At 41.3% G+C, this 22,479-nt stretch overlaps 1 protein-coding gene across 7 annotated transcripts in view; it reads right to left on the minus strand.

The window, feature by feature from the left end:
* The window catches only part of HIPK1 (homeodomain interacting protein kinase 1), a 1,001,014-nt gene that overhangs the window by 537,058 nt on the left and 441,477 nt on the right, over positions 1-22,479 (minus strand). For all 7 annotated transcript variants that reach the window (XM_044072892.1, XM_044072895.1, XM_044072893.1 and 4 more), the window contains one exon: positions 11,202-11,364. In XM_044072892.1, the coding sequence (XP_043928827.1) occupies positions 11,202-11,364 (163 nt within the window). The remainder of the gene's footprint in view (positions 1-11,201; positions 11,365-22,479) is intronic.

Raw genomic sequence — 22,479 nt, forward strand, 5'->3', positions numbered from 1 at the left:
CCTGATTGGACATGGCCTTGTACGTCAGACACAGATCACCTCTGAGCAGGCGGTATGCTACTGAATAGAGCTGGAGTTTCTTTAGTCTGGCAGAATAAGAGATATGTTGGAGACCCTTGATCCTCTTGGTGAGGTACTTTTGTGGTCTCTCCAGCTGTTGCAAATGCCGGGTGAGGTACATACCAAATGGGGCATTGTACTCAATCATGGGTCTGATGAGGGAGGAGTATAGGGGTACAATGACATCCTTGGATCTGGATGTGAATCCCTTCAATGTAAGGTGTGCAAGGTAGAATGTCTTTCTAACCACTTTGGCAACGTGGGTGTCAAATGAGAGGTCGCTGTCGACTTGGGTCCCTAGGTCTCTGATTACTGTTTCTGTACTCAGTGGGTTGCTGTCTATGTGATAATTTGTGGGTACTTTGTTTTTCCCAAAGGGGATGACTATACATTTTTTGGCATTTACTTTAAGGCCATGACTCCGGCACCAGTTGTCCGTTTCTGTGAGGCCTTTTTGTAGGATGTATGTGTCCGCTGGTGTATCGACTATGGCACCTAGTTTGCAGTCATCTGCGAACTTTGTCAGCCACAACCCTTCCCATGTTTGCTTTAACATCTGAGAAATAAATGCCGAACAAGAGGGGTCCCAGGACAGATCCCTGTGGGACACCACTTGTGACCGGCTTTGAGTCTGACATTGCTCCAGCAATTTTAACTTTATGGGTTCTGTCCTTTAGCCAGTTTGCAACCCATCTGGTGACATAAGGGTTTACATTTAAGCTGTTGAGCTTATCTATGATGCCTGAGTGGGGTATTGTGTCGAAGGCCTTAGCCAAGTCCAGGTAGGCTGTATGGACTGCTTTGCCCTCATCAATGGCTCTAGTGACTGTTTCGAAAAAGTCAACCAGGTTCAAAAGGCAGGATCTGCCCTTTACAAAGCTGAACTGGGTGGGATCAAGTGTCTGTAGGTCCCCAATGTCTCTGTTTATGAGTTCCATAATGATTCTTTCCATAGCTTTGCAGACCAGGCTGGTTAAGCTTATGGGGCGGTAGTTCCCAGGGTCTGTAGAGGTACCCCCTTTGTGGAGTGGGACCACTGTTGCTGTACGCCAGTGTTCAGGTACATATCCTGCAGTAAGGCTAAGGTTAAATAGCATTTTTATGTGCAGGTTTAGCTCCTCTTGGAGTTCACGTAGCACGCAACCCGGGATACCGTCGGGTCCCATTAATGCTGTGTTTTTAGCTTTGCTGAGGGCGGCTCTCACCTGGACATCTGAGATGACAGGGAGATTACATTTAGCTGGGATAAGTATTTCTTCTTTTGGGGGTGAGGGAGGGGAGAAATTTGTACTGAACCTGTCAGCCAGAATTGTTGGCAATATCTGTGGGTTCAGTGTATTTTTTGTTGTTGTGAACTAACTCTGAGCATATCTGAGGGTTTCCGCCCAGGTTTCTAACATAGCTGAAGAAGGCTTTGTGGTTATCTTTAGCGTCCTTAGCGACTTTTCCTCTCAAAGTTGGCCTTGGATGTTTTTACGAGAGAACGTAGTTTTCTGCTAGTATTGATCGGAGATGTCTTCCCTTTATGGAAAGGACGCTTGCCTTTGGTGGAGAGGGACTTGGATTTATTTGGGATTGCATGAGCCATGCATTCTTGGAGATGTCCATAGAAAGCATTTGTGAATGATTCAGCATTGTGGGATGTGGTATCCACTGGCTCAGTGGGCTTAAAGGATACCATCTCAGTCTTAAGAAGAATGAAGTCTGCTTTTGAGAAGTTTTTCACTGTGGTCTTTTGTGCTGGGGGTGGAGGTGGGATATGTATATCCAGGGTGATTAGTTTGTGGTCAGATCTCACTAGTGAGGGGTATACCTCCGGTGTGGAGCATTTTGTCCCCATGTTTGTGATGATCAGGTCTAGTATATTATCTCCCCTAGTGGGAGAGGTGACTAGTTGTTCCAGTGCATTTGAATTTATGAATTCCAGGAACCTTTGGGCTAGGGTGTTAGGGCTAGAATAATGTACCCAATCTATGTTAGGGTAGTTGAAGTCTCCCAGTATGATGGTATTTTGTGATACATTCGTATCCTCCAATATCTTCAGGAAGGCTGAGTGGGGTTCCTGAGATTGGGAGGGTGGTCTGTAACATGCTACCAGTTGTATAGCAGTTTTGCCTATGGTTAGTTGCACCTGTATGGTCTCCGATGCTTCATGTGTTGCTAATAACCTGGAGGTGTGGGTGTCCTTGATGAATATGGACACTCCCCCTCCCTCTGTGGTTCGGCCCGGGTTTTGGGGCCGAAAAGCATGATACGAGGTATAGCCTGGTAGCGCTGGGGTGCTCTCAGGAGCCTTGAACCAGGTTTCAGATGCTGCACAGACGACGATGTTCTCCATACTGAGGAGTGCATCGAGTGCCTGCATCTTGAGATTTAGACTACTGGCGTTGAGCAGCATACCCTTAGTTTTTTTCCATTTTTGTTTTCTAAGGAGGTAGGTTTGTCTTTTGAGCCTTGCCTAAAAAAGGCACTATGGGGGTGGCAAGAGCCTTAGCCAATATCCGGAAGCCCAGTGGTGACAGGTGCAAGCCGTCTCTTGCGAAGCAGCGTGGCTTGTCCAACATGTCATCCCAAGCAGACAGACATTGGACCCCCTTAGAATGACACCAGTACTTGAGCCAATTATTAAAGCTGATCATCTTATCTTTGTATTGTGGCATCATTCTTGGAGAGGGCAAGATGCTGCTCAGGGTCAGGGTCATACCAGCCTGGGCTACATAATCAGAGAGCTCTATGTCTCTTTTCATGTAGTCCAGGGAGGTATGTCTCAGGTCATTCACGCCAGCATGGACAATGACGGAGTCATATTTGTACTTGCTTTGGAGTGACCTGAGTGCGTGCGTTATGTGGCGGATCCTAGCTCCTGATAGGCAGCTCACAGTCACCCTCTCCTTGTTCAGCCTGGTAAGCGGGACATCACTGTGTCTGACTATAGAGTCACCTATTACTAGTGTATCAGGCATGGTGTTTGGCCTTAAGGGCTGTGATTGATTGACACACTGATTTATTGAAGTATGTGTTGCATGTGTTTTGTTTTGAGGTGGTGGATTTTTGGATGTCTGCTTTGGGAGCCTCTGTTGTTTTGGTAAGTTTTTTATTAGAGCCTCCGCGTTTTTCGTCACAAATGTAACTTCATCAGCATACTAGAAATATTCAAACTCTTATTTTATATAGTCTTGTGACAGTACCTAACCAACCAATGCATCCGTTTAATTAACTGAAGTCCTTTCAAATTAATACGGATGATTAAATACATTTAAACAACCATTTGAATAGCTCCAAATGCATAAGAATCAATTTAATTATTAATTCATTATACCTTAGATATTTTGTTTGGACTGATGTTTTTTTAAAAAAACAATATCTTAAAAGAACACAATGCTACAGGGAATGTTTAAACACCATATTTAAACCAGATCATTTACTTATTTAACGAAGCTTCGCTAAGCTTCATATAAACCTGGAAACGAATTCAGGGACACAGTGCATAGATATAGCTGAATAGCTAAATACCACCATCTAGTAGCGTTTTGTGCAAATTACATGCTATTCTTTTAAAACCGCAAACCTGTACGGTAATTCAGGGACACAGTAAATGGATATAGTTAAATAGCTAAATAATACCATCTAGTGGCATTTAGTACAAATTACATGCTTTTCTGATAAAACCGCAAACCTATTCGGTAATAAAATGCATCATGCTATTATTACATATACTCCCTCTAAAAACATATAATTTCTATTATCTATACAAAAATATGTTAAAAACCTTAATAATTATAATCATCATCTTCTTTCGGCTGTTCCCATTAGGGGTCGCCACAGCAGATCACCTGTTTCCATTTCTTCCTGTCCTCTGCATCTTGCTCTGTCACACCAACCACCTACATGTTCTCTCTCACCACATCCATAAACCTTATCTTAGGCCTTCCTCTTTTCCTGTTACCTGGTAGCGTCATCCTTAGCATCTTTTTCCCAATATACTCAGCATCCCTCCTCAGCACATGTCCAAACCAACGTAATCGTGCCTCTCTGGCTTTGTCTCCAAACCTTCCAACCTGGGCTGACCCTCTAATATACTTATTCCTAATCCTGTCCATCCTCATCACACCCAGTGCAAATCTTAACATCTTTAATTCTGCCACATCCAGCTCAAACTCCTGCCTTTTTGTCAATGCCACTGTCTCCAACCCATATAACATAGCTGGTCTCACTACCCTCTTGTAGACCTCCCCTTTCACTCTTACAGGTACTCGTCTGTCACAAATCACTCCTGACACTCTTCTCCACCCACTCCATCCTGCCTGTACTCTCTTCTTCACCTCTCTTCCACACTCACCGTTACTCTGAACTACTGACCCCAAGTATTTAAACGCATCCACCTTCACCACCTCTACTCCTTGCATCCTCACCATTCCTCTATCCTCCCTGTCATTCACACACATATTCTGTCTTAGTCTTGCTGACCTTCATTCCTCTTCTCTCTAGAGCATATCTCCATCTCTCCAGGGTCTCCTCCACCTGTTCCATACTCTCACTACAGATCACAATATCATCTGCAAACATCATAGACTACGGGGACTCCTGTCTGATCTCGTCTGTCAACCTGTCCATCACCATTGCAAATAAGAAAGGGCTCAAAGCTGATCCTTGATGTAACCCCACCTCCACCTTAAACGCATCCATCACTCCCACCACAGACCTCACTGCTGTCACACTACCCTCGTACATATCCTGTACCACTCTTAGATACTTTTCTGACACTCCTGACTTCCTCATACAATACCACAACTCCTCTCTAGGCACCCTGTCATATGCTTTCTCTAAGTCTACAAAAACACAATGCAACTCCTTCTGACATTCTCTGTACTTCTCCATCAACAATCTCAGAGCAAAGATTGCATCTGTAGTGCTCTTTCCTGGCATGAAACCATACTGCTGATCACTAATCATCACGTCCCTTCTTAACCTTGCTTCCACTACTCTTTCCCATAACTTCATGCTGTGACTGATCAATTCTATCCCTCTGTAGTTACTACAGCTCTGCACATCACCCTTATTCTTAAAAATCGGTACCAAACCACTTGTTCTTTGGTTAAAAACTCCACTGTCATTTCACCTAAACACCTCCATGCTTCCACAGGTATGTCATCTGGCCCAACAGCCTTTCCATTCTTCATTCTCTTCATAGCTATCCTTACTTCCTCCTTGCTAATCCATTGTACTTCATGATTTACTATCCCTACATCATCCAACCTTCTCTCCCTCTCATTCTCTTCATTCATCAACCCCTCAAAGTACTCTTTCCATTTCCTCAACACACACTCCTCGCTTGTGAGCATGTTTCCCTCATTATCCTTTATCACCTTTACCTGCTGCACACCTTTCCTAGCTCGGTCCCTCTGTCTAGCCAATCGGTACAGGTCCTTTTCTCCCTCCTTAGTGCCCAACCTTTCATACAACTCTTCATATGCCTTATCCTTAGCCTTCGCCACCTCTCTCTTTGCCATGCACCTCATCTCCTTATACTCCTGTCTACTTTCTTCATCTCTCTGACAATCCCACTTCTTCTTTGCCAACCTCTTTCTCTGTATACTCTCCTGTACTTCCTCATTCCAACACCATGTCTCTTTGTCGTCCTTCCTCTGTCCAGATGTGATACCAAGCACCTTTCTAGCCTTCTCCCTTACTAGATCTGCTGTAGTTACTCATCCATTTGGTAACTCTTCACTGCCACTCAGTGCCTGCCTTAACTCATCCCTGAACTCCACCTCACAATTACCCTTTTTCAATTTCCACCACTTGATCCTTGGTGCTGACCTCACACTCCTCCTCCTCCTCTTGATAACCAACGTCATCCTACAAACCACTATCCTATGCTGCCTAATGACACTTTCTCCAGTCACCACTTTACAGTCTCCAATCTCCTTCAAACTGGCCCTCCTACATAAGATATAATCCACCTGTGTGCATCTTCCTCCACTCTTGTATGTCACCCTATGCTCCTCCCTCTTGTTAAAATACGTATTCACCACAGCCATGTCCATCCTTTTCGCAAAATCCACTACCATCTGACCTTCTGCATTCCTTTGTTTAACACCATACCTACCCATCACTTCCTCATCCCCTCTGTTCCCTTAACCAACATGCCCATTGAAATCTGCTCCAATCACCACTCTCTCACCCTTGGGTACAGTCATCACCACTTCATCCAATTCACTCCAAAATTTTTCTTTCTCATCCACTGCACACCCAACTTGTGGAGCATACGCACTAACAACATTCATCATTACACCATCAATTTCCAGCTTCATAAACATCACTCTATTCGACACTCTTTTCATCTCCAAAACACTCTCAGCATACTGTTCCTTCAGAATAACTCCTACGCCATTTCTCCTCCCATCCACACCATGATAAAACAATTTGAACCCACCTCCGATACACCTAGCCTTACTCCCCTTCCATCTGGTCTCTTGCACACACAATATACCAACCTTCCTTCTGTCCATCATTATCAGCTAGCTCTCTCCCTATACCAATCATACTGCCAACATTCAAAGTTCCGACCCTCACTACCACAGTCCTAGCCTTTCTCCTCTCGTCCTGCCTTCGGCCAGGTCTTCCGCCTCTTCTCCTCCTTCGGTCAACAGTAGCCCAATTTCCACCAGCACCCTGTAGGCTAACAGTACTGGTGGCGGTCGTTGTTAACCCGGGCCTCAACCGATCTGGTATAAAAAATTTTTTGGTGACTGCATGAAATGTTTTGGCGAAGTTTTACGCCAGATGCCCTTCCTGACGCAACCCTCCCCATTTATCCGGGCTTGGGACCGGCACAAAGAAATGCACTGGCTTGTGCATCCCCAGTGACTAAACTTAATAAATATAATAAACTTAAAGCCAAATATACTAAAACCATAAATAAAATGTATCTAAATGTCACCATCAGGTATTATAGTTATAAGTGTTATACATTACTAATAAATAATGAAACTATTTATCAAAACCAGCTAAGAAACAACCTACATATTTTCACTCATCTCCACTAATACACTTCCTCTAGAAACATATATTAGTTCTTAAAACCTTTTAAAAATTAATTTAAATTTATTAAAAATATATATTAAAATAGATATTTTTGTCAATAATATATAAATCTATTCATAATCTAGCTGCTCTTAATTTTAATATAGGAACCATAGAAACATGTTCATTTAATCCTGGCTTTTTGTTAGCTTCTAAAACTAGCTGCCAGTATAATTCTCTAACTTCAATTCTATTTTCTCAATCACCTCCTCTAATTTCTTGTGGGATAACTTCTAGTACAAAAAACAGGAACATAGCTTTATTACAGTTTATTGTATGCTTATATAGGGCATAATTAATATATTTTTTATTAATGTCATATATGTGCTCATATATTCGTCTTTTAAATGCCCTTTCAGTTTTCCCTACGTAAAAGGAATTACATATTTGACATTCTGCTAAATAGACTATTCCTTTCGTTTTACAATTTGCAAAGGTCTTACTACTCAGTAATCTCATTCTAGGTTTAAGATAATAGTTATCTTTAGAAAGTACATATTTACATTGTTTGCACTTACAGCATTTAAAAGTGCCTTTTTTCCTATGGCTAATTTTCTTATCTCTAGACCTATTTTCTAATAAATTTTTAATATTCCTGTCTCTTCTATAACTAAATGTGATAGGCTGTTTAAATATTGTAGTCAATTCTAAGAATTCTGTAAACATATTCCAGTTTCTGTTCACTATTTTTTTAATAAGAGCGGATTCATAATTATAATTCATAATATAGGCACAATTATATTTCCCTTTATTATTTTCTACTTTATCATTTTCTTTAATATTATTTATAGTTTGCATGTTAGTTTGAAACCCCTTTCCTAACAGGGGACTAAAATCTCTTTCCCTTCTTATTTTTACCTCATCCATAAAACTTCTTCTATTAAACTACTAGGATACTTTCTCTCTAGGAACATTCCTTTTAATTTAAAACATTCATCCTCGAATACTTTTTAAATAGTAGTCATTCTTGATACTCTAATATACTGTCCCTTAACAAGGTTCCTTTTTTGCTTATATGGATGGGAACTAGTATAATATAAGTAATAGAAAATGTTTCTTTTCTAAATATTTTTGCCTCAAATTTATTTTCTTGTTGATTTTTGTATATTGTTATATCTAGATAGTCTAACTTATCTTTATTAATTTTATGAGTGAATTATAGAAACTCTGTAGTATTACTGATATATTTCATGAATTCTTCTATTTTTTCCTTTGATTCAAGCCAAAAAAAAAAAAAACACAGATCATCTAGGTATCGCTTATAAAAATTATAATGTGTAGTATACGGTGATCCAACAAGAAATTTCTTTTCCCATATATTTAATATATTTGCAAATCTGGGGGCACAACAGGCCCCCCTAGCAACCCTTTAATCTGTCTGAAGAATTCTCCTTCAAATACTTCAAAATTATATAACAATACCAATTCTAAAATTTCCATGATAACTCTTAGTTCCTTCCAATTCAATTTTTTAGTGTCTAATAAGGCTTCTAAGAACCACTCCATTCCTATTTTATGTGGAATAACTGAGAATAAATCTATTATATCCACTGTAAGGAAAATAATATCTTTTTTGTACAACTGCTTATTTACACTTTTTAATAAGTCCCATGAATCTTTGAGGTAACCTTCTTTATCCATCCCTACATTCTTAATTTTGTCATCTACAAATTTAGCTAGTGGATATATGTTTTAGATCCACTAGCGGAAACTATAGGCCTAATAGGTGGGTTATTCACATCTTTGTGTACTTTCATAGTACCAAAAATAACTGGTATTAATGGTTTCTCCACAAATAAATATTCAAACACCTGCTTATTAATTAGCCCATCCCTCAATAGTTCATTCAGGGCTAAATCTATTTTAGAATAAGCAATATTAATTTCATTTATGGATACTTCTTCATATCTGTCTTCATTTCTTAATAATTCTTCCATTTTAGTATTATATGTAATGTTATCCATTATAACTATTCCCTCCTCCTTTATCAGGCCTAGAAATCCTAATATTTTTATCTTCTCTTAGTGTGTTCAATAATTGTCTTTCTTGTCACAATAGATTCGGTCTCATCTTTATTTTTTCCAACTCTTTCCTAAGCTCTTTTTCTACTACCCCCTCAAAGTTTTTAAGTTGGGGGTGTATTATAGGATTGGCTATACTTTTCTTTTTGAAAGGTTTAATGTCATTCATATCGATTAAGTTATCACAGCCATTGTTTTGAAATATTATTTCAAATTTTTTTTTTTCTGATAAATAATTTTAGATCTATAAGAATTTGACTTATATCACTTTTTATAGTGGGTACAAATTTGAGTCCTTTCATAAATAATCTAAAGTGCCATTCATTAATTTCAATATAACTATAATTCTGATATCCATATATATTCTCATTAATTATCTCTATCTCATTATTAATATCTTCAGTAACATCCTCACTAGTACATTTATTCATTACCTGTTGTGTTCTGTTGTAGGTTTGTTCCGTATTCTCTCCGACCGTCTGGGTAAGGGAAAATCCAAAGGGTCATTTAGATCACATATTTGATTTTCTCTTTCCCTTATTTCTTGTTCATTACCGCTTGAATTATTATTATTAAAGTGTACCTTAGCATGCGTGTCATTATACTTCCTAGTATCCCATTTATTATTATTATTACTATAAGTACGATTATAAGCTTCTACGTCTTGTTGTTTCTATCATTTCTCTCCCATCTATCAAAATTATATTCTCTATATTCACCTTCATAACTTGCCCTAATTTTGGTTTTACGGTAACATTTCTTTTCTTTATATTCAGTAACATCTCTCTCTATTTTCTTAGCTTTCCTTCTAGAATTAACATAGCATTTTTCATCCACTTTCTTTTTAATATTGTAATAATTAACTTTTTCAGTTTCTACTGTGAATAACAAATCATTTAAAATTTTTTCATTAACTTCTTCTATTTTATTATATATTCGGCACATATCAGTTTCATTGTCCCTGATAATAATTTTCATAATTCCAAAACCACATTCATCAAATACTTTTTTATAATCAGTTAGGCTACTTTCTTTGGTGTTATTTGGGTATTTACATACTCTTAGCCCTTTTGGCACTACACCAAACGATAAACATTTCCTTAAATATTCATTATCAATATGCATTGTTTTATACTTAAACATCAGATCATGTAAATACATAACATTGTCATTATAAGTATTAACTTTTTCATGTCCGTTTCTGTGTGAACTGCTATCGCTGAAATAATCTCGTTGTTTCAGCCAGTCTTGCCATACAAAGTCATTAAATTGCATAGCATTTTGGTTACCTGCATTGGATTCTGCAGTAAGTTTTTGTTTTTCTTTAGGTCTCACATCTCTCTCCATAGGTGCACCCGTTCCATTGTACAGTACGGGCTTACGGCTTTGAAGGATTATAGGGGTAACTTCAAAGCTACCATCTCTCAATTCTCTAACCTCTGCTGAAGAATTATCAGCTCTTATCTCAGTTCCTTCTGTATTGTCACCATAAAATAAATTAGCCAGTCCCTCCTGGTTACCTGGTAATGAAGTATGATTTCTGCTATGAAGCAGCTGGGAAATATTAGTATTAAGTAGCATAACCACTTGTGTAAGTTGGCCGACTGCCTCTCCTAAATTAACTGCATTATTCACTTCTAGTAAGTCTTGTCCTTTCTTCTCGTACAGCCTCCATCCTCCCACAACAAAACTTGACCAAACCAACGGCTGGAAGACACAGTGCCTCAAGCAATTACCCGAATGTAATGACTGCAACAGTGAAACACGAAGAACATCATTGTGAACAGAAAAGTTATGTGAAGCTTGGTGCAATCAGTTCCATAATAATACAGTTAGACTCTGTTGTTCAGTTAGGTTCATAGGTTAGTACTAAGCTAACTGCCCTTGCGAGCCATTTTAAGCCTAGCCAATTATCCCCTGTGAAACTCAAACCCTGCACCTTGTGTTTGTAAGGCAAACACCTTAACCATTAGGCCACCCTCCCAACTCCATTAGTGGGTTAGAGTTATTTTAGACCAAGAAGCCCTGCCATACCTGATTGTGCATTGTATTAAGCTGGTTGTTGAAGCTCACTGTTAAGTTGGTGCTGGTGTTTGGAGCAACATGAGTTGTAAACGGACTCTTCCTCTGGTTGACTGTATCATACACATTAACCCTTCGTTTACAGATTTCCATATTTTGAAAACAAGACTTCACACTGCAGAAGAAAAAAAAAACAGTCAGTAAATCTTTAATATGAAATGCAGAGAAACAGTTCTCCATGTAAACACATAACAGACTACTCTCAAAGCAGGGTAAGCCCTTTTCCAGAACAGGTACATTTTCAGGAAAAGTAAGTACAAGAAATCTGCTTATCAGATTTTCTTATACAAGGCAAGTGAAAATACAGCTTCCGTTGCATCAAGCCACACAATGTAATCTTCAACTATTTTTTATGGCGTCCATTCACACCAGCATGAAAGAAGATAACCTCAGCATTCAGAATAAAATCAACCCAACCCAATTCAAGAAGTAACCAGCAGATACTTCACTAAAGGATATGTATATCCCTTTACATTTGTTACATGATGCACTACAACTGGTCAAGTACATTATAAATGGAGATTTTGCATAGCATAGGTGAAAAAACACTACAAGCTACATCTTCAAATACCTGTCCAAAGGGTTATGTGGTTTTACATCCAAAACATGACTAAAATGTGGGGAGCACCTATGAGTAAGTAATGCACTGGACAAGTATATGTTTTTAGAAGATAAGCACACAACAAAGAAAATGCAGATTGGGTTCCTAGTAAAAGCTACAAGGCAAGACCTTCATGTGAGCCCCTAAAGTTCTGTGGACGATGGACACGGACTAAAAGACACGTATGGCCAATCCCTTTCCTGACAATAAAAAACCTCCTGCACACCTTTAATGAAGATTATCAGGGCCAAGAATACAAGTTCAGCCAGTCTTGCTGACAGCATGGAAGAGGGAAATTTCCTACAGTTTGTGAAGCTTGACGCCAAACCTCCTTTATTCCTAATCATACTAATACCGGTACTGGAAGCTGTCTAAAAATGCATGCTTGGTAACAGTCTACTGAACGGGATGCTTGCAGCTGCAAAGCAAGTATCATTATGTGGCATTCCAGGAATGAAGATGGTCTTCACTTCTAGATGGCTCATGTATTACACAAAAATGAAGAGGAAATAATCTGCTGCCACAAGGGATACTCAAACCAACTACATCCAAAAACAAATCTGGTCGAATCCAATCCTGTATTTACTACAGTAGACAATATTCACTGTATGGAAGTCTAAACTTAATTTTTCCTAATGGTAGTATTTATAGGGGAAAAGCATATTTTGTGATGGCAAGCTTAGCACACTTTTCAAGTTAGCTTCCTGTAATGCAGAAACTACAGTTGTGGAGCCATGTACTTACCATAATACTGGATCCATTCATCTTTGTCTATCGGATGCAACTTGTGGGTCCTCAACAAGCTTGTCCAATCGGAGATGGCAAAACTAGTGCTCCAGCTTTAAGCTCCCATAAATTTCTTCCCTCCCATAATGCATGAGGTTTTGAAGCTCCTCAGACAAAGTTTGCTAACCAAGGGTTCCAAGAAATCCTGCCAAAGTCTCCAATGAAACCGGCCCTCCAGGTCCATCAGAAGTAATTATATGAAGGGGCTCGGGGTGGGTGGATGAGATATCATATCTGAAGGATGAGGATGAAAGGATTCAATTTTATGGTAAGGACATAAATGCTGTATCCTATTCATTCTGTCTATCCAGCCGTACTTGTGGTCAGAATCCCCAGCTACTTAATGCCTGGGTGCTACTATGACAGGAGACCCTTGTGGACCGAGGACTATGGCCCCAAAAGAAGCTTTAGATCTACAAATCATATTCAGCTTGCAATGAAAGAAAGACCATGCACCAACTGTACAAATCTTACCCACAGAAGAGTTCCTCAAAAAGGTGGAGGACATGGCCACTGACCTCACAGAATAAGACTAAGTGGTAAAGGACAACTGCCAGAAACATAAACAAAAGTTATACAGTTAGAAATCTACTTGGACAAGGTAATCCTGGAAACATTGCCTAGGCTTATCAGAAGCAAAGAAAACAAAAATGGAGGGTCATTTCTAATGGCCTCGGTTCTATGACGGTAGTAGAGCAATTGTTTGTGCAGATTCAAAAGTGTGAAGCAAGTGTACACTCTTAATGGAGTGACTGGGAAAGAGCACTGGCAGATGGATGGGTTGACTAAATTTGATTCAGATGTTACTTTTTGAACAAAAGAAGGTTTAATCTGTAAGGAGACTCAGACTCTGTGAAAAAAAATGAGAAGAAGATGATAGTGCAAGTAACTGAAATATGAGGTTACAGCCACAAGGAACAAAGCCTTACAAGGTAGGAACTCTAAAAGGTGGAAAATGCTGGCTCAAAAGGGGATCTTGGTAAGGCTTTTAATATGAAACTGAGATCCAATGAAGGGAGTGGAAAAGCCTTTCTGAAAACTGGAGATGGCAGATAGTTAAACTCTGACAGATTATAACTAGAACCTAAAGAAATTTGCAAAAGGAAGAGAAGTACTTGGAGAATGGATGCATTGAAGGGATCTCACCCCCGAGAAGCAGCAAAACATCTCCACTTGCTCCTGTACACTTCACGAGCAAACTCCTTTTGGGAGGTGGAAAGAATGTGTACAATTCTATTGAAACAGGGAAGGATCTCTGTCCACTGCCACAACTTGAGGCACCATGTGGTTAGTTTGAGACTGAGCAGATCTGGGTGAGGTGATCCAGATGGGCGAGACAGAAGATCCTTTCTGGGATCCAATCACCAGTGGAGCTCCTTAATGTGAGGTCTGAGTAGAGGGGACCAGATTTGTCTATGCCACTGTCAGGAAATGAGGATCACTATGGCTTTGCATTTGACTGCTTTCAGTATAACCTTGGACAGAAGAGGAAAGGAGAGAAAGCAAAAAGAAGCCCAGTTGGCCACTGCCTGACAAGAGTAGTCTTTCAAGGACTGACACATTATGGGGTTTAGGGCAAAGAAATTGCTGCACTTGGTGTTGGTTGGACAGGCAGAGAGATCACAGGAAGAATAGCCCCAGTGGTAAGATTTTATGCAAACCTTCTGAATTGAGACAAAAATCAAAAGGAAAAAGAATGGATCTGCTGAGCCTGTCATTGAGACAGTTGGGTCTCCATAGCTTCCCAGCACAGGAGATAACAGCTAGCTTCACTCCATTTGCTGATGTACCAAGTGTCACATTGTCCAGTTGGAAGGAAATTACCCCTGGAAGCAAGAAATACTGCAGTTCCTACAACACTAGGAGAACCGCCCTCAATTCCAGGACATTGGTTTAAAAACTGGCCTCCTGCTCCATCCCTGTACTTTGGCCCACTCACTCCTGATAAGGCCCCTTCCCCATCAAAAGGAGGAGGCATCTGTGGGCACTATTGCTGAAGGAGGGGGCAACAAAAAAGGCCTCCCCTGTGATAACAGTGGGGATTTCAACCTCCAGTGCAGCTGTCTCCTAAAAAGACTAGTGAATTGGGATGGGTGATGATGAGTCCTCTAGTTACTACCACAGTAGAATACTCATATGGACCCGAGCTAAGTGAGCTGTTATGATGGAAGACATCATCATCCCTAGAAGCCTTAGAACAAAAGCTGCCAGAGATGATGAGAACTGGAGTAGATTCTGAACTTCAACACTGGACTTTCTAGAGATATAAGGTGCAGGACTTGGTGTCCAAGTAGCATTTGATGAACTATACGGACTGCATCTAGTGCAGTTGGGACTTGCAGTAGTTCGTAGTATTTGATGAATTATATGGACTGCATCTAGTGCAGTTGGGACTTGATGTAATTCACAGAAATTTCCAAGGACAGGCAGAGTGCAAGTAGTCCTTGGCCTTGATCAGCAACTCTCTCAACATGGCAGTGAAGAACCAGTCATCTAGGTACAGGATGATGCTGATCCCAAGCAGCTTCAAGTTCGATCCCAAGCAGCTTCAAGTTCACAAATGGCCATGAACTTGGAGAGCATCCAAGGGCTGTGATGACACTCAAAGGACAGGGCTCTAAACTACAAGTGACTAAACCCCACACAGAAGCACAGAAACCTTCTGGACATTCCTGCTACTTTGATGTAGAGGTCGATTGAGCGCATACAATCTCCTGCCTGTAGGCAAGGCAAAAAGTACAGTTGTGTAAACTTACCATAAATGTAGATGTTTGAGTGTATTCACTGTTGCAGTCATTATATTTGGGTAATCTGCTGGCAGGTTGCCCTCAGTTGGCCTGAATTCCAAAGTCTTGGGTCCTGCGTCAGTTGCTGTCTTCTCTTCCATGACATCAGGTCATCAGGGGTATAAAACATGCAGCCGACGCCATTTTCTTTAGTTTTTCTTGCCCCCAATGTCAGCTGCCCCCAAAAAGGTAGCAATATTATATCTATTTATATATATATTATATATATATATATATATATATATATATACATGCATCAGTATGAACTTTACCTTCATCTACAAGCAAATACACCACGTAGGTTGTAGAAGATAGAGAAGGAAAGATAAACTGTAGAATGACAGGGGGATGGCGGGAGGGTAACCTGGACTGCAACAGTGAATGCACTCGAACATCTACATTTATGATAAGTGTACACAACTGTACTATGTTCTTCGTGTTTCACTGTTGCAGTCATTACATTTGGGTAGAATCCCAAAACTATGGTTGGGAGGCTGGAGCTAAACAGCATTAGGTGAGGCTATAAGGCCCTGCAGCACTGCAGTGGCAAAGCCTGCCCTGGACTTAGAGTAGAAAGACAAATGGTAATACTTTGTAAAGGTATGAACAGAACTCCAAGTAGCAGCCTCTAGAATGTCCTTGGTTGGTACTCCTCTGAGAAAGGCTGCTGAAGTAGCTGCACCTCTGGTGGATTGAGACCTAATGCCCTTGGGCACAGGTTTGCCATGGTGTAAGTAGCAGAAATGGATGCAATGGCTTATCCACTTTGAAATTGCCGTTCCTTCTGATCCTGCAGCATATGACACTAGTAATTGCTCAGTTTTTCTTAGAGCTTTAGTCCTGCTTAAGTAGAATCTTAGCTGTGTACGTCCAAGGAATGCAGAATTCTCTCCCCTTTGTTCTGCGGATTTGGATAAAAAGTTGGCAGGTGAAATGTTTGGTTAAGAGCCACATTGGAAACGATCTTAGGCATAAAAGTAGGATTTGTCCTCAGAGACACCCTGTCTCGGTAAAATATGATAAAAGGCTCTACAGCCATGAGGGCCTGTAGCTCTGAAACTCTTCTTGCTGAAGTAATTGCTAGTAGCAGAGCTGTCTTCCATGATAAGAACTTTATATCAGCGGTAGCTGCTAGTTCAAATGGAGGCAGGGTGAGCTTTTCCAACTATTAATTGAGGTCCCATGCAGGTAATGGTGATCTTCTAGGAGGCCTTAATTTTTTGGCACCTCTTAAGATACTGCTTTAGTAAAGAATGAGAAAAGATTGGTGGCTCTGTATTGTAATGAGCCAAAATGGCGGAGGCATGGATTTTGATTGATGAGAAAGATGGGCCTTTGTCAAGCATCTCAGTTAAGTATTGTAATATCTGAGGAATATGTGGTTTTGCTGTATCAGTTCCTTGTGCTGGATTCCAAGCACAGAATATCTTCCATTTGTCAGCATAAGATTTTCTAGTACTAGGCCTTCTGGCTTCCAAAACGACATCCATCACAGCTTTACTGAGAGGTGTCATTTGTATGATCACCGGATTAGCCATGCTGCCAGGTTCAGCATCTGTAGTTGATTGCACAGGATCTGATTGTTTTGCTGGGACAGTAGTTGTGATTTTTGAGGCAAGGTCCAAGCTGGGTATTGAGACAAGTTCCTTAGGACTGTGTACCAGTATTGGCGGGGCCAGTCCAGGGCCATTAATATCATCTTTGGCTTCTCGTGTCTGACTTTTAGGAGGACCTTGGGTAGAAGAGGCAGAGGAATAAAGGCGTAAACTGTTTCCAACTGAGCGTCCACTTTCCATGCTTGTCTGTGATAAGTCCTTGTGCAGAATCTTTTCAGTTGATAACTTTGAGGAGAGGCAAATAGATCTATGTCTGGGCTCCCCCATTTCTCTGTTATCATGCTGAAGAATTGTGGATTTAGTTTCCACTCGTGAGGATCCATAAGGTTTCTGCTTAAATCGTCTGCCAGAGTGTTTTGTTTTCCTGGCAGGAATTGAGCTTGAAGCTGTATTTAGTAGGTCAAAGCTGTGTCCCACAGTGCCATGGCTAATCTGCAAAGGGGGTATGAGTGTGTGCCCCCTTACTTGTTTATATACCACATGACTGTGGTGTTGTCCGTCTTTAATCAGTAGTTGTCCTGGATGAAGTAAGTCCTTGAAGGCTGTTAGGGCATTTTGAACAGCTAGCATCTCTTTCTGGTTGATATGTAGATACATTTGATTTGGTGCCCATATGCCCTGAATGCATCTTCCAGCCATGTGGACCCCCCAGGCATAATCTGATGCATCTGTTGTTAAGGTTTGGCTGGCAGGGGGTAGAGTGAGGGGCCGTCCCATGTTTTGGTGACAGGCCTTTGCCCACCATAGAAACTCCTATTGCAGGCAGGGAATGAGAGGAATCATTGTTTCCAGACTGTGTGAGTGTTGACTCCATAAACTTTTTAGGTTCCATTGAAGTTTTCTCATATGCAGTCTTGCATATGGAATTAGTAGGATGCAGAGGATGCCATGAAGCCCAGAGCCTGCAGAATTTGTCTTGCAGAAGACTGGGTTTTTGTTGCCATCAGTTTGCAGTAAGTAGTCAGTTGCCTCTGCTTGTCTGGCGTGAGGTAAGCCATCTGGGCAGTTGTATACAAGGTTGCACCCAGGAATGTTATTTTTTGAGAGGGTACCAGTTGTGATTTCTTTTGGTTTATTGTGTACCCTAGGCATGTTAGAAGCCTTTTCACAAATGCCAGGTGTCATAGAAGAGTGTCCTTGTTCTTTGCTTGAATGAGACAGTCGTCCAAGTAAGGATATATTTGTATACTTCTTTGCCTGCAAAATGCAATCACTGGTGTCAGGCACTTTGTAAAGACCCCTGGGTGCAGTAGATATGCCAAAGGGCAGTGCAGAGAATTGGTAATGCATTAAGCCAGCCTTGAATCTGAGGTATCTTCTGTATGACTGTCTTATTGGGATATGCAGGTATGCCTCTTTCAGGTCTAAAGTCACCAGCCATGCATTCTTGCCCAGCATGGGCAGAAGCTGCTGCAAAGTGAGCATTTTGAATTTTGTAATGTCCAGGTATGTGTTCAAAATCGATAAATCCAGTATTGGCCTCCAGGCCTTGTCCTTTCTGGGTACCAAAAACAGCATTGAGTAAAAACCTTGTCCTTTTTCCTGTTCTGGTACTGTCTGAATGGCCCCCATATCCATGAGGGACGTAACCTGTTTCTGTGCCTCTGCCCATTTATTTTTTGGCAGATCTGGCCAACCATTTGTCACTGGCAGAGTGTGGAAATGGAATCTGTATCCCTGTGATACGATGTTTAGTACCCACTTGTCCTGGGTTATTAACTGCCAATTTTGAGCAAAAAGTGCTAATTTTCCCCCTATGGGTGCTGCCAAAAGATAAGCGCTTGGTGTAGGCAGAGGGAAGTCATTGGGATTGCTTTCTGTAAGTCTGCGCTTTATCTCCTCCAGATTTGGAGGTGGATGCGCCCCACTGCTTTGACCTTTAATGATTCTTGAGCCTGGTTCCCAGAACCCTTAGGGTGTCTGGATTTGCCCCTTTGAGCTCTGTCTGACGCAGGAAAGGACCATTTTTTTGTAGGCCAGTGTCTACTGAATCTTGGTGGCTGCACTTGTAAGAAATCTTTAACAGTTTGCATAGACTTAACTTTGTCTTCCATTTTCTTTAAAACCTCTTCTGCCTTAATACCAAACAGAGAATCATGCTCTAAAGGTGCATCTAGCAATTTAGCTTTAACATGATCAGGCAAATTTTGTTCCTTTAACCAGGCATGCCTCCTAATCACAGATACAGTAACTGCGGCCCTGCAGGAGGCCTCTAAAGAATCAAAACCACACTGCAAAGTATGCTTTCCAACTTGTTCAGCTGCATGCAATAATTCCTGCAATTCTTTATTTTTTGCACATCCTGAAATCAACATCACTTTCTGTTTCAGCAATCCCATAACATGTTGTTGATACTTAAGCATATGAAATTGGCAATTTAAGGCCCTGATTGCCAAGGTTGCAGATGTATAAACCTTTTTCCCCATCTGTCCAGTGCCCTAGAATCTCTGTCAGAGGGGGTAGTGTTATTTGCTGTTGAGGTCTCAACTCCCTTTGGACCATGTGAAATACTTTCAGGATCAGCAGCAGGGTTTCTAAATAAAAATTTATGTGAGTCGGGGACTCTGTAATATCTGTCTGGCTTACTGGGAGCCGGAGGTAAGGAGTCAGGGGTCAAGCTTGACACCGAAAACACATCATCCACAATGTCTAAAACAGGGGGAATGGCTAAAGGTTTATGCTGAGGTAGAAGGAGGAAATCCCTGAGCCTCTTTTTTGATTCTGAGAAGTCTCGACTCTCCCAGTGAAAATGCTCCCTCAAAGTATGCAAGGTTTCTCCAAATTAATAATCCTCAAGAGGAGATGCAGATGGAATAGACTCCTCAGCATCAGAATCCTCATAGGGAGGTAGAGACAATTCCTGATCAGAAGAGGAATCAGAAGAAATAGAAACCTGATCTGAAGATTCATAATCAGTGTCTTGCCTAGGCCTCTTATCTGGAGGGGGATGGGTACCCCTGATCAAGGTAATAAGGTCTTCAGCCATTTTGATCATCTGTTTTTTAGGCATAGAGGCCTGTGCATGTGGCTAATGCGTCGTTTTTTTAGGTTTAGAAGTTGCTTTTGTCTTTGGTTTTGCAGCTGTCGTCAGTTTGATGTACAAACGTTGAGGTCTGAATATACACCCTCAGAAGCCGGTGCCTGCTCAGCGGCTCCGGACCCATCCGAGGGAGATACATCCGTCGGTCCAATACCTTGAGTATCTTGCGGCATGCCAGACTCCACGAGTGTCGGTAGAGGCCTGCGACTCGAAGGTAGAGGGTATCAGGGGCTGCGAAGGCACCTCACTGAGTACTGGCGACTGGCTTAGGAGAAGCTTCGTCATCGGTTTTGGATCTCGATTGCCTTTCTCTGTCCTTTTCTTTGCGTTTTTTATGTACTCTGGTAGTTGGATTGCTATCTGACGACATTTCTGGGTAGTTAAATTTGTTTCCAAAATACGTGGATGCAAAAATATACAGACGCTTAATAGTGCATTGGTTAAATCTAGCACAAAACCAACAGCCAGGCACGTTGTGATCAGGGCCTAGGCAAGGAATACAGTATAAATGGAAATCCTTATGAGATATTTGCTTCCCACAAGTAATACAATTATTAACTTTTTCTGACATCGGTAAAAAGCAAGAAAAAAGTTTCCCCAGCGGGGTACTTGGCTTTAGTGAAGACTTCGGTTCTGAAACTCAACTCGAATATTTCAGTAGTCGGCCGACCGGCACTTGCGAAATGCTTCTGCTTCGGGCACCGCGCGACAAGAAAGACTAAAGAAAAAGGTGTCGGCTGCATGTTTTATACCCCTGACGACCTGATGTCATGGAAAAGGAGACAGCAACCGACGCAGGACCCAAGACTTTGGAATTCAGGCTGACTGAAGGCAACCTGCCAGCAGATTGCCCAAATGTAATGACTGCAACAGTGAAACACGAAGAACATCTGCTTGCACCATCACAATCATGAAGCAGGACTTTTCTGACACACTGGTTGAGTCTGTCTGGATTCAGTATTGGCCCGAGGTCCTTGCTTTTCTTTGGAACATACCTCTCAACCTCTTATTGCAAGAATATCTGGAAAAGGCCCAAAAATAGGGACAAATTTTAAATATTGCTCTTACAAACTTAGAAAGTTGCTAGAATAGCAGGATTTGCGTTAGCATGTTAACGTACAGTTTAAAATTCAAATGTATGTCATTATTTAGGGACTTCAATACCCAAATAGTTTGACAGAAAACCACAAATTTTATGAGGAACAGACAAAAATGAAAAGGCCTCGATATCCTTGGTTCTGTGGACCTCTACAACCTTTGGGTCTGTGTCCATTAAAGTGGTGGTCTCTGTCACAGCAGTCACTGTCAGATGTAGATTCAAAGGGTTGATACCAAGACATTCTAAATCATAAGGACTTTGTACCCTTTTGGCTCCTGCAGGATTTCAGACTAAATGCTTAATGCAGGCAGTGTCTTCTCATCCACTTTGCATCTCTGTATTTCTCTAACAAACAGACAAAACAAGAAGAGTCTATCTTAAGGGGTGTTGGTAAAGGACGTTTGGAAATTTTTATTAAAAACACAGAGGCAAAGACAGGCATGATGCCTCATTGTGATGCCTGCACTCACTGATCATTTCATCAGCTCCATTACGCAAAAGCCACATGGAGAGAATAGTAATGTTAAACATCATGCCCAAGGTGGCCACTGTTTCCTAGAGTCTGTAGTAGGTGGTCTTTAAAAAGAGGCTAGGGCACGTTCCATCAAATCTCTCTGAAACTGATTCATGTGTGTGGCACAGCTCAAGGCTCGAAAAACAAAGGTGCCTCATTCTGCTCACTGCTCTAGTCTTTCAGTTAACTGGCTGGACAGAGACTGAATCTCCTGTCCACTCTTTTTAGCTTCTGCTACCATAATGAAGGAATCAACCAGGGGACTCTTGGACCAAAGCAACCTGTCTGGGGGGGTGGGGGGGGGGTGGGGCAGAGAATTCGGTCAGGTTTTCTTGGGACATTTTAGTCATACTCCTACCTTGCCATCTTGGCAGCCAGGTCAGTCAGGTAACACAAGAAGTAGAAGGGTCTGAACCGTATGCCTCAAATAGGACAGTCCTGAGAGTATGGATCTGTGAGCCAATTTCCTCTCTGGCACTTAAGATCTAAAACCTTACTGAAGCGGGGGGGGGGGTCCCCAGACAGGACCAGGGGGAACCCTTCCTATCCTCAGAGTCAGAGATCTCCAGGGACTCCACATGCCTCCTTCTTGCACGCCCTCTTCATGGGAATCTCAGGTAATGTGAAATCTGAGAGGTCAGGGGACTGGTCCTATGTCTGAGCAGTACATTTGAGGACATCTGCTCAGCTATAACACTGAATCGTTTGAGAGGAATAAGACAGAAGGGTGTCTGTGGGTGGAGCCAAAACCAGCCCAAATCATGAAGACACTCATGGGAAGAGGCTAT

This window comes from Protopterus annectens, chromosome 5.part1 (genome assembly GCF_019279795.1).
Source record: "Protopterus annectens isolate FY-2018-M chromosome 5.part1, PAN1.0, whole genome shotgun sequence".
Lineage (NCBI taxonomy): Eukaryota > Metazoa > Chordata > Ceratodontiformes > Protopteridae > Protopterus > Protopterus annectens.